The 13,042-nt window shown below is 41.3% G+C and overlaps 1 protein-coding gene across 1 annotated transcript in view; it reads left to right on the top strand.

The window, feature by feature from the left end:
* Positions 1 to 13,042, top strand: part of Unc13c (unc-13 homolog C) — a 502,014-nt gene that overhangs the window by 430,565 nt on the left and 58,407 nt on the right. The window contains exons 25-26 of the mRNA XM_085844784.1: positions 2,897 to 2,985; positions 8,210 to 8,359. Coding sequence (XP_085700910.1) covers positions 2,897 to 2,985; positions 8,210 to 8,359 — 239 coding nt within the window. The remainder of the gene's footprint in view (positions 1 to 2,896; positions 2,986 to 8,209; positions 8,360 to 13,042) is intronic.

Raw genomic sequence — 13,042 nt, 5'->3', positions numbered from 1 at the left:
AATAGCCAGAAGCTGGAAACAACCTAGATGTCCCTCAACAGAGGAATGGATACAGAAAATGTGATCTACACATCTACACATTGGACTCATTTTCTAAGGAGATGATGGGCAGGCCACATGGCCTTCCCTCCTCGGCTGTAGTTCTATGGATGGGTAGTGGACACACTGTAACACGGAGGCAGGGCTCTGAGCACAAAGCAGGGAGCCCTACAGGCTGCGGAAAAGGAAGGCAAGGGCAGCAATCGGGTATGAGGTAAATGGCACATGAAAGACCTGGAGCTCCTCCATGGCATCTATTTTACAGGTGACTTTAACGAGATACCAGACACATTTAAAAGTCCCTCTGCAGCCTACAGGCAGTCACTGCAGCAAGACCTTCATGATCTGTTAAACTGCCAATGCTTTTAAGAGGGTTAAAGAACATATATTCTGATTAGGTCCACACAGAGAGAGTGGGTGCTAGAAAAAGGAGCAGAAATGCATGCAGAGTTGATATGGTAAGTGAATTCTGAGCCAGTGTCAGAGTATAATTTGACACAGTCTGGCAAGTAGTCAGGTATTTGAAATCAAGAGTAACTTGATAAGTCAGAATAGGTTGTTGCTAATGAATAAAAGATTTTATTTCAAAAGTAAAAGTATATCATTAACAGAAAATGTACCTATGGAGAACCATATTGGCCATCAGGATAACTTCTGTGGGGAAACTTGTTGGCTTTGTGCATCATCTCCAGTCACCTTTTCATATATTTAGAACATGCAAGTCTTACAGGACTCTGGGAAAGATGCATTGGCTTGCATAGAAAGCCAAAGTCTATAGAAAAGACAATAGAAGAGTTTTGAATACAAAATAAGAGACAAGGGCACAGTTAGTGCACATGCCATGCTGCTGCCTGCCTCTGGTGGCATGCTTGAGGAAGGTTTGTGAAATGACGTGAGAAATTATTTATACTTTAAAGGAAAAGCATTCAGTCAGATGTGGTGTGCATGGGTTTAATCCCAGGACTTGGGAAGTAGAGACAAGAGGATCTCTGTGAGTTCAAGCCTGTTCAGGTCTACAAGACAAGTTTTAGGACAGCCAGAGCTATGTAAAGAGACCCTGTCTCAGAAACAAACAAACAAAGGGAAGGAAAGGGGAAGAGGTAAGGAGAGGGAGTAGGAGGAAGGGGAAAGGGAGGGAAGAGGGAGAGGGGAGAGGAAGGGAAGAGGGAGAGGGGAGAGGGAAGAAAAAGGGAGAGGGGAGAGGGAGGGAAGAGGGAGAGGGAGGGAAGAGGAGAGGCAAGGCAAGGCAAGGTGAGGTGAGGCAAACAGAGACTATGGGAACGAATGTAAATAAACACTTGCCTACTAAAAATCTTTTTTGTAAGACTTTTTTAAAAAACATACATCAAACATATCTTCTGTATTCACGCCTCTCACACAGGTGCATGTTCAGACACACACACGCACATGCACATACACACACCATTCTTGCTAACCATTTCTTAGTTTTAAAAAACACCCTTGGAGTATTGCAGATTATCTTGTTCCAGGGAATATTCTTGTATACTCCAGGACCACGTCTTTGGATAAGATCCTAGGAGTTTCTGTTACTAGCAGATCTCGCACTTATTTCATATACTTCCTAGGTCTTTGGCTTATATGTCATGAATTTATTTGTTTTCCTTCAAGAAGTTGGCTCCATCCCAACCTCTTTTCATTAGAGGACCAATTTGTCAAAGAACTACACACACTAATGAGAGGAAATATAATTTCTGAAGGCTCAAAGGAAGGAATATTGACATTTCAATTTCAGAGACTGTGACACACTACCCTTTACATGAATTTATCTCTGCTTGATAGTATACATATGTTAGAAAGTCTTGTTTTATTTATAATTCAACTATACTTTTAATTTGTAAAAACACAACCAATGGGATAAACTTCTCAAGATGGTAAATTCCATGTTGATCTTTTACTGTCATTACAAAAAATGAATTAAAAAAAAATAAGTAAAGTGCATATCTTTGAACCTGACTCTGGGTTGTACCCAGAGAGAAGAGTCAGACCAGTATTCTCCAAAGAAACCCAAGGGCTTAGGGGATCTGCATGTCCTACTACTTAAAATTCTACAGTTAGAAAATGTACTAAAAAAAACTCCCAGGAAGAACTTTGGGCTTGGTAGCCATCATCCTGAAGTCTAGAATGCAAAGTGCTCCAAATTTTAAGGTGTCTTCAGTGTTCTCTGGGTTCTCAAAAGTTTTACAGTTTGAACTGTCTCAGATTTCAGGGTTTAAATAACGATTGTGAAGTGAGCAAACTCTAGGCAAAGACTTCAAAATCAGAAAAATTCTGAAATCTGAAAGACTCTGGTCCCTGGCATTTTAGATTTGAGATACTCAGCCTGTTCTCAAAAGTTATTTTTTTTAATTGAGTGTTATTTTAACATACTATTTATTTATGGTTATATTAGACACTGAAATATATTTTGAATCAAAGCATATTTTCAATTAGTGTATATAATTATATAGTGTATATAATTAGTGTATTGGATTTTGCAAATCACAAAATTATCATGTTCTGGGGAGTAATCTTGTTGTGCTTTCTGTCCCATCACTGAAAACAAGAAAAGCTTTGCCCTCTCGCTCCTACCTCATTCAGCATGTTATGTGAATCGATCAGCATTCTCTCCCATGAGAATCCTTAATGCTTTCCTCAGTTTCCTAAGCCTTTGCATTATAAAGACGAGAGAGAGAGAGAGAGAGAGAGAGAGAGAGAGAGAGAGAGAGAGAGAGAGACTGTCGAGTCTGTCTTTATTGTTGTAGACTTGCCGTATTCCACATGCAACACTTCTCAGAGGAACAGACGGGAGCTTCTTTCTTAAAACTCCCAAGTGATGTTGTTTATGGTCTCTCTGCAGCTAGACCCTGAAGCTAGCACTATTCTGAAAGAACTTCAAATCAAACTCAACGGGGTTCTGGATGCACTCAGCATCACTTATGGAGAAAGGTAAGCGGCCTAATTAGCTGTCTGACTACATCAGGTTTCAATTGTAATTATCACTCTCTTTGCTTCAAGACCTGGTCTAAGCATCATCTCCTCTGAAAAGCCTTTCGTGACTCCAGGATCCAAGAGTGATGTCTTACTGGAAGATGTCTGTACAACCTTCACTTTGGTGGTACTCACAACACCTGTCTCTAGACTTTGATGTTTACTTCTCTCTCTTTTCTCTAAAGGCAGAAATCTTAGCTCATAACCACTTGCAATGCCAGGGTGGACTAGAGAGCAGAGGGTTCTGGAGAGAATAGAGAGAGGGAGGGAGAAGCAAAATTTACATAAAAAGCATCCATGCTTAAAGTGCATGAGAAGCACTGTGCTTGTGTTTCAGAAGGGCGATACCCAGCTCTGTACGGGATCCCATCAGCATGACTTAGGAATCATGACCAAACTACCTCACGAGCAAGAGTTTAGAGACTTTGGGCATCTATGTTTTTAAGTCAACTTACCTCAGCTCTGATATGTTTCTAAAGAACAAGTGACCTGATAACGAACTTTATTCTGTCCCAGTATGAGAGCACAATCATTTCACTACCAATTATTAAAACAGGTGTAAATAAAATATATCTTTGAAGAGGTTCATTACTTCAATAAATGTTTGCTTATCAATTTAAATTTTGTGCTCGGTTTCCCAGTGTGGCTATAAAATTATCTTTATGGCAAAAGCTACTTGTTGAACACTTCTCATCTCCTATTTGGTTCTAAAATGATAAATGATGTGTAAACATTTAATGATAACTAAGGCCATACTTTATGAGAAAGACCAAATGGACTCTGGAAGCACTGTGTTTTCTCAGATAGCAGAATGAAGCACAGTAGTGCCCTAGACTTAGAATCCTTTTGATTGTCAGAGGTGCGGTCTCAGTTCCTCTAAGCTGGGTAGTGTGGTCTTGCTGGAGCCTAACTTCTCAGGTCAGACACAGACCACCCTATATGGAGCTTAGGACACCTGTCCTCCCTCTGCTCTGCACTAAGCTTAGTATCTTACCTCTGTGCCTCTGTGCTGTGTTGCTAGGATCTTCATGAGACTGCTGACTCAGCCTGACTGTTAATCAGCAAGATGGAGGCTCTCTCTACCTTGGATTTGAATGGCAGGACTTGTTTCAGAGATGTGGGGTTTGATTGCCCTGGCATGAGGTGACAGTAATGGGGCTTTGGTTCAGCCCTCTTGGGCTGGCCTCCATTCTAGTTGTGAATTGATGTGTTAACCAAACAAAAATGTTAAAGAACGAAAGGGGGGGTGGGAAAGAAATTGCCTTCAGTTACAAAAGGCAGCAAGAAATTCTTTAGCGATTTTAGGGGAAGGAAAGCAGAGTCTAATACAGTGAGGCCTGCTCATAACTTTTTGGGAAGTAAGATGGCTAAACAGAGCAGAAACTACTTCTGCAAACTGTCTAACTCCTCTTGCTGAGAAAAATTTGAATTTGTGTTTTGTTTAAGAGAGAGAAAGACTGAATATATTAGCAAGATTTATCATCCTAATGATGTTCCAAAGACTAAATTATATATTCAGATTTGGAAAAAAATGAGACAAACTTTGGTTATAAAGGAAAGATTGCTGCTATCAGGGCTGTAGAAGTGCATTATTTTAACAGGGTTAAGTGTGAGGACAGTTTTATTAGAGTTAAAAAAACAAACAAACAAACAGGGAAGGTAAGCTGAAAATCCTAGCAGCTACCAGGAGAAGGAGGAGGGAGAGAGGAGGAGGAGGGAGAACAGAAGTCAGCCATGTGGTAAGAAGGGGGCTTTAGAGGAAGCATGAAGAAGCCCAAAACATCAAAGCCAAGACAGAATGAAGGAAGGGGAAGGCTGCTCTATGTAACTCAGCAAATAAGTAGACATGAACCTGAAGCTGCATTGCTGCAGCCCTGCAAGTGACTGTGCTGGGAAAATGTTGGGAAGGAAACTAAACAGGCAATTACTCTGCCTGTGTCCTTGGCATGGCTTAGAATGAGCCCACCTTCCTCAGGGCTGGTCTCACCTTCCTAGGGGTTGGTCTCACCTCCCTGGAGAGCAGTCCTTTACACCAAGTCTTTGGAATGTCAGATCTTTACCTAGGCTGGAGATTTTTTCTTTTGGCCAGAATGAAATCTTTTTTTTTTCTTCAGTGGGTCCTCATTGCTGCTGGATTAGGTGTGAATAATTCAAGGCTGTGTCCTAGGAACTCTTGGAGGGTAGGGGGGATTGTTTGGTTCCTTCGGTGCCCAAGAAGTCTTCTGTCATTAGTTACTGGTTCTACTTTTAGTTGAGCTTATCAATTATGTCTTTTTCAAACAAAAATGAATAGAAGAGAAGACTGACGCAGACACAGAATATCGTATATTTTATCCTACATTCCAAAAACTCTTAGATGCCCAGTACGCAATCCTTCATTATTTTTAAAATATCACAATAAATTGAGTTCAGCTAAGGTCATTTGTGTTCTTGAAATAAACAAGCCACCCATCATGCTTGCCTTGTAAGAAGAATAATTATTCTTTGCTGTTGCTATGATACGTCACACACAGGTGGGTGTGAAGTCCGGAGCAAGCAGCACGATCATGTCAAAGTCAATCTGGAGAACTGCAGGAGCCTGCTCCTCTCAGGAGCTGAGGCTGAAGCCTTACAAATAAGGGGAGAACTCACTCCAAAAGCCAACTGCATCTCATGGCATTAAAAAGTTTAGTCCGTTCTCAGTACCCTCGGATGTCAGGTTGGACTTTCAATAATGCCAGGATGAAGGCAAACCAGTCTGAAGCCTTTCACAGGCTCCCGACATGCTTCCAGATCGCCTGCCCCCTCCACAGACCAAGTGATTTCATGTCGGTGATGCATTAAAGATGGTCTAAAAGGTTCACATCTTGTGCCCCTTAAATTTCTGCTTGCACACACATTATTCACTTACTCTGGTTCATTCCATTTCTTTACTGGAACCATTGTTCCCCAAACTGGCTGGATTAGGTGTAAATATTTCAAGGCTGTCTCTTAGGAACTCTTGGGGGGTGGGAGTAGAGGACTGTTTGGTTCCTTGGGTGCCCAAGAAGGCTTCTGTCATTAGTTACTGGTTCTACGTTGAGTCGAGGTAGTCAATAATGTCTTTTTCAAACAAAAAGGAATAGAAGAAGAGAATAACTGGTAAGTGAACTCACCAAGAATGGAGACAGAAGGGTTTTCAGGTAAACTGTGCTTTGGTTTACTCTAGACTCATGCAAAAGTAGAATGCCTTTGTCCATCTATACCATGAACACTTCCTTCAGATGCTCCATCTCACATCCCTGCTGCTGATTAAGTTCACAGTCTACATCTACCCAGGAGCCTGCTTCTTCCCCATGGGAAACAGAGATTCAGTGTGCTTTGCTCAGTCCATCCCTTACCTCAGTATACAAGCTTGAGAATCAGAGCTAAAAAGGAAATTACTTTAGAGGTAGTTACAGCTAGAAGGCTCATTAACTGCCACTGTGGTCAGTCAATCATGTACACATTCCCAACACTGCTTGTATTCTATCATGATCTCAAGTATCTGTGACTATTCACATATTAAATATATTTTATATATGTTTACTACAAATACACATGCACCACAAAGATCCATGCCCGGCCTATTTCCTATTTCTTCCACCCTTCCTTGTAGATACCAAAGGCCAACAGCAGATCTAGTCACATCAAAGCTAATTGGTAAGGGTTTAAAACCAATTAAGGTGAGAGACTGAAAGAGGTTATTTCAATGTAATATAAACAGGTACTAAAGGAGCCACACCCATAGAGATCATGAACCAAATAAGATGTCAAGTATGGAATGGTATCATAAATGGGAGGGAGGGAGGGAGGGAGGGAGGGAGGGAGGGAGGGAGAAAGAGGAGGGGAGGGGAGAGGGAGAGGGAGAGGGAGAGGGAGAGGGAGAGGGAGAGGGAGAGGGAGAGGGAGAGGGAGAGGGAGAGGGAGAGAGACCCAAGTTGTCTAATTTTAAATCTACTGAGTGCTTTCTAGCTTTGAATGGAAACTTCTAAAAAATGAGATATTTCACAGCAGACTAATATTTTCCACGTGGTAAATGCTAAAATAGGTGGAAGATCTCGTGTTGTGGGAACAGTGTATGTCCATTTTGTTTATTTGTGTGTTCTGAACATGTGCTTGGGACATAGTACGCATTTATGCAATATTTGTAAATGTGTGCACATGGAAAAAACCCACATGTATATTCCATTTAATTCAGACAACAATCAGTATGCAGCAAAACTTCAAACTTATGCACAAAATCCAAGGGATTGATGTGTTTGTAACCTCTCTGATAACATGACCTGTGTCATCACCGTGCAGGGGGAGAACAGGACTGGCTTGATAACAATGCTGAGGTCAAGCCCCACCCCCTCCTTATTACCACTCAGAAATTCAACTGTCTCCCACACCTTCTTTCTCCTAAGTGGTTTTTCTGCACCTAGGTGCACCTATGTTCTAATTATCCCCATTGTTTGAAGCATCTTAGTAATGAATGTCAAGCATCTGCTATTTTAAACTCCCCCTTGCCACTCTCCATCAGTAGTAGAGAGTAAATAGAAACAGAACGAGGGTGATTCTTCCAGCCTGTTTAAATCCTTAGCAGTGAGACAGGAGGCGAGAGGAAGGAGGTGCTCCAGGGGTGCATTCAATCAACCCTCACTTTTTAATAGCTTTATTATGACATCATTGATTGTAAAACCTATATACATTCAGGGCATACAACTTGTTAATTCCAGCTGTGTATCATTATGGAGCCATCACCACTTTCTAGCTTCTTCATATATCTGTCACTTCTTCACTACTTCAGAGTAGTAATGGTCAGTCAATTGGAAAGGAGTTGCTGGAAAGACTGGAGAAAGCAAAGAGGATGTGGAGTTATGGAAAATGGGGAAGAAGTCAGGTCCCAATGCCCGTATTCTCTCTAGAGCAGTCACTTCTCCAAAGGTACTCAGAGGATCAGCAGCTGTCACCACCACAGGTGGTAGCTGAATGCACACCCATAGTGGTTGCAGTGACCCACCTGAAGATCGTCCATGTTGCATGCTTTGCATACAGAGGTTAAAGTATGTGTTCAATGCAACTAAGCCCTCAAACAAACGGGGAGGGGACACAATTCCATTTGAAACAGTTCAGTCTACAGGAAGTAGACTTCAGACCCAGGCAGCCTATCGGCTTCTCCTTTTATGTTCTTTATTTTCAGTTTCCAACTTACAATTGAAGAGTGTATAAAGCAGATGGGTGCCGAGCTAAATCAAATGCGAGCCAACGGGAACAGCACAGCGAATAAGAACAGTGCGGCGATGGATGCAGAGATTGTGCTGAGGCCGCTCATGGACTTCTTGGATAAGACGTGAGTTTCCAACCCACCTTAACCTATCCTATTGCCCAGAATTCCTGGTGGTGACTGGTAATTCTTTTGGAGAGATTTTGGTTTTCTCTGTACAAGGTGACTTTGAAAGAATGTCTGGAGAGAAGGCTCAATAAATACAATTTGTAAGGCAAGCATGAGGACCAGGGTTTGATCTCCAGCATCCATGTAAAACAGCCAGAAGAGGTGGCTTGAGGGTTCAGAGGGCATACTGCTCCCACAGAGGACCAGAGTTGGGTTCCCAGCACTCATACAGAAAACTCATAACTGTCTGTAACTCTAGCTCTGGAATCCTATTCTGGTTTCTGTAAGAATTTGCACTCACATGCACATACCCATACATAGGCAAGTGCAGAAACATGTAATTAAAAATAAAATAAATCTTTAAAAAAAAAAAGACAGCAGCAGCTGGGCATAATGGTACATACTTTTGATCCAAGTGCTGAGGATACAGAGACAGGTGGATCCCTGGGTCTCACCCATCGGTCTAGCATACTCGATGAATTCAAGCCAATGAGAGACTGTCTCAAAAACAAAGGTGGGTAGATTCTGAGGAATGACATCCTAAGATTGTCACCTGGTCTTCACATGCACTCACACATGTGCATATACACCTACACACACACACACATATACACATACTTGGATATGCACATACAAAACAGAGCAACACACTTTTAATAGGATTTGTATGAGCAAGAAGAATGAGAGGAAACTAGTGTTGGTGGCTCTCAGGGAGCTGCTGTTCCAAAGCAGAACCATTTCAAAGTCCCTGCTCCTCAGATAGCACATTGTTTTCCATTCTTTGGGCACAAAGGCCAATTTGAATCCAGAATATCTTATTTCTCTTCAGAAACCCACAGGAGAAAATAACACATGCGTGAATACAATGAGTTCAGCAAAGCCAGCCATAATTGGTGCCCACCTGTGTCCAACCCAGCTCTAATCACTGGAAAAGATTAGAGAAAGCCCATGCCACTAGTGCCTTTGAGATTGCAGTCTGCCCAGGGGGTGGGTTGGCATGGAATGTTTTGAACAACAACAACAACTTTAAAAAAGCTCTGCTCAGTTTGTTGGTTGGTGTGTGTGTTTGTTTCCTTCCTGTCTCTGTGCTCAAAGGTTCTGATTTAGTAAGTTGGCTGTAGACTCAAGGCAACAATATTTTCAAATACATTCACAGGCCTGAATCATTTAACAAATAGCTACATGATGTTATAAATAGGCACACCAGTTGAACATCCCTAAATCAAAGTTCTTAAATCTGAAATATTCTAGACTCTGAGCCACAGTTTCGGGGTCTCCAGGATGGAGAGGTAGTTCAATGGCATAGGCTTTTCTAGCAGATGCTAGGCCCTGGGTTCGTGTAAGTGAATTATTCTTAATATAAATGTAAACAGTGAATTAATCCTACAGCTGTGTGTCTTTACCTTATGTTAGTCCCCAATAACTCCTCAGAGAAACCAAGATTCATTTAAAGCTGCATCTCAGTAGCTGAACAGTTAAATAATCTATATTTACTTTCCTCGCTAATCTGGCTGCCTCCCAGACAACCCCATGATATTTGCATATGATTATTGATCTGGCTTTTTGGGCTTCAGGTGTGTGTCTCCATGATCTCTCTCTGGACCCCTTGCTTTTGGTTCCAATCCCTCCATCCTCCTCACTGATTTGAATCTCCCTCCCTCTCTCCCCTCCCTCCTTCCTCTGGTTGGCAGATGTCCCGCCTTATTCTCTATTCTGCTCAGCCATTGGGTGATCAGCATTTATTGCAAGGTACAGAATAAGTAGTAAGAGCTGTTTACATGAACTTGAACAAAAATCTTAAGACAAGATTTTTGGTGTAAGCATTACAATGCCCTGCCCAGATTGAAACAAGATTGAAACATAGTGTACAAAAACATTATGCCTACAGGTTTATGCGCCAGCGCTGAGGGTAGGGGTGAGAGTTTTAGAGCATTTCAGATTCCAATAAATTTTTTGCCTTATCAATATAAATATTTCAAAACTCCTAAGTTCAAAAATCAGAGACCATTGTGTTTACAGACATTCCAGATGAGGCGTGAGTTGTACTCAGAATCAGATCTGGTACTGGACAAGAAAAACAAATAACTTTGAAAGCATATGAAAGATCCATGGTAGTTTATGTACATATGGTAATTTATATACATTATCTCACGTATTATTGTTGTGGCAAATTAACAAAGGGATAAGAATTAAAAAGAGAGAGCAAACCAAGCAAAATCCCACAGGAAGAGCCTCTTGGACACATTCGTGGTGTCTACTTCAACTCTGTTCCCCTTGCTTAGAACCAGACTGCGGGTGCAAGGCTGATGTTCTGGATGCTATACTTTCAGTAAGTCTCACTGTCCTCTGTGAGTAAAACTGTTGTGGAGGATAGACAAATGGGCGGCGCAGTGTGCAGAAGGTAGGTAGGCAGGAGGATGTACGGGAAAGAAGAAAACAAAGAAATGGAGGTATCTCTTCCTATCTTCAGTTTCTTAGAGCAGAATTTCATTGCATTATCCACTAAATGTCCCACTGGAATTTATCTTGCTATACAGCTCTTCTCTGTCATAGAGAGCTCAGTCTCTACAAACACTAGCATTTGGTTGCTGAATACAGTGGTTATAGACAATAAGAAGGACTGGATGATCCTGATTCATCATGTGGGGAATTCCTTTTCAGAATGCCAATCAGTGGTTTGGGTCATCATTTTTCACTAATAAGGCCTCTGTGCTTTACATACTCTGTAACCAAAATTACAAAGAATATGGAACATCTAGGTAATTTTGATAATACCAGTAGCTAGCAGGGTAATTTTTGGATCTATATTACCAATTATAAAATACAAGTATGGAGAAAGTGAGTTCATTATTTTTAATACATTTAGATAAGTTTATATTCTTTCACAAAAAATCTGTGTTTATGAGTATTTGAATGTATATGTATATGTATGTACCTTATGCATGCAAAGCCCATGGAATCTAGAAGGCAGCATCAGATTTCCTGGAACTGAAGTTATTGACAGTTGTCGTAGACCTGCTGTGTGGATGACAGAAATCAAACCTGGGTCCTATAGAAGAGCCATCAGTTCACCTAACCACTGAGCTACCTTCTGGCCCCTATTTTAAATGCTTCATAGTCCACTTGTAATTATACTGGATTATATCACCTATGTGGAATTCCTTATCATTTTTAGCAAAATGAGATTGTGTAAAAAGTTAGAAAGAGTTACAACCTTTCAAACCATGTGGAAGTTAACAATATTTAAGCCACAGATAGTTGTATGAGATATAGAAAGTTGAAGACGCTCTCTGAGCTCAGTTAGATTGTGTGATTTTAAAGCCACTAGCTAGAAGATGTGCTGGGTAGTTTTATGTCAACTTGACAGAAGCTAAAATCATCTGAGAGGAGGGAACCTCAATGAAGAAAAGTCCCCCCAAAGGTTGGGCTGCAGACAAGCCTGTAAAGTGTTTGCTTAGTTAGTGATTGATGGATAGGATTAGCCCATTGTGAGTGCTGCCATCCTTGGGCTGGTGGTCCTGGGTTCTATAAGAAGGTAGGCTGAGCAAGCCATGGGTACCAAGGCAGTAAACAGCACCCCTCCATGACTCCTGCATCAGCTCCTGCCTCCGGGTTCCCGTCCTGTTTGAGCTCCTGTCCTGACTTCCTATCATGAGGAATTGTGGTGTGGAAATATAAACCAAAGAAACCCTTTCCTCCCCAAGTTGTTTTGGACATGGGGTTTTAACACACAGTAGTGACACTGAGATAGAGGAAGTATTTCAAAGTAAAGCACGGATTCTGCCTTGAAGGCATTGATAATTTTGGAAAAGAAAAAAGGAAAGGTACATAAATATACATAATAGGGGACAGAATGGCGATCATGTCGGAGAGTGAGAATTCCATTTGAGCTGGGTATTTTAAAGGTTGGTAGGATCTAAATGAATACTGATGAGGAACAGACGCACACACAGGGGTAGAAAAATTTGACTGGGGAACTTTTCATGAAAAATAAGATCAACTATAAAATGATAAATCCCCATTGTGGATTGTACATGTGGCGCTATCTACTTAATTGGTTCTACATCCAGCCAGTCTAGATATTTGGTTAACCATCTACTTAATTGGTTCTGCAGCCAGCCAGTCTAGATAGTTCAGATTGCAAAATCTGTTTTATGACTCTGGCTACATTAAGAAAGCAGTTACTGGATGCCTCCTTTGATTTCTATTATTTAAAGCAAACAGTAGGGGCCCGAAAGACTTCAAGGTCATTTTGAGAAAATCCCTGTAGAAATCACATTATATTAGACTATGCCTCTGCAAATAAAAAATTTCTTAACATTTTACTTTCTCCCTGAGATCCAGGCACTACCTAAATTGATCCATATGCTTTCAACCAGCAGAAACCTACAAAGAGCTACAAGCAAGCCACTGATTTTATTCACTTTTCCTTGGTTCCAATCTAACCAGGACAAGTTAGCATGCCCAGTTTGTGAGCTAACTACACAAAAAGAGCATCTGTTCTTTAGCTTAGACCCTTTGAGGCTGAAAATTCTAAATCTGCAGCAAAATGGGCTCCAACTGTGCTCTGAATGTCTCTGAAACTGTGCACTAGCCTTTGTGCTGAGATTCTCACTGTCTGGATCCCCATCTCTGACTGAC

This window comes from Mus caroli, unplaced genomic scaffold, assembly GCF_978045245.1.
Source record: "Mus caroli unplaced genomic scaffold, Mus_caroli_1 scaffold_11, whole genome shotgun sequence".
Taxonomy (NCBI): domain Eukaryota; kingdom Metazoa; phylum Chordata; class Mammalia; order Rodentia; family Muridae; genus Mus; species Mus caroli.
Note: the sequence above shows the minus strand (reverse complement) of the source record. Positions and strands in the feature narration are given on the sequence as shown.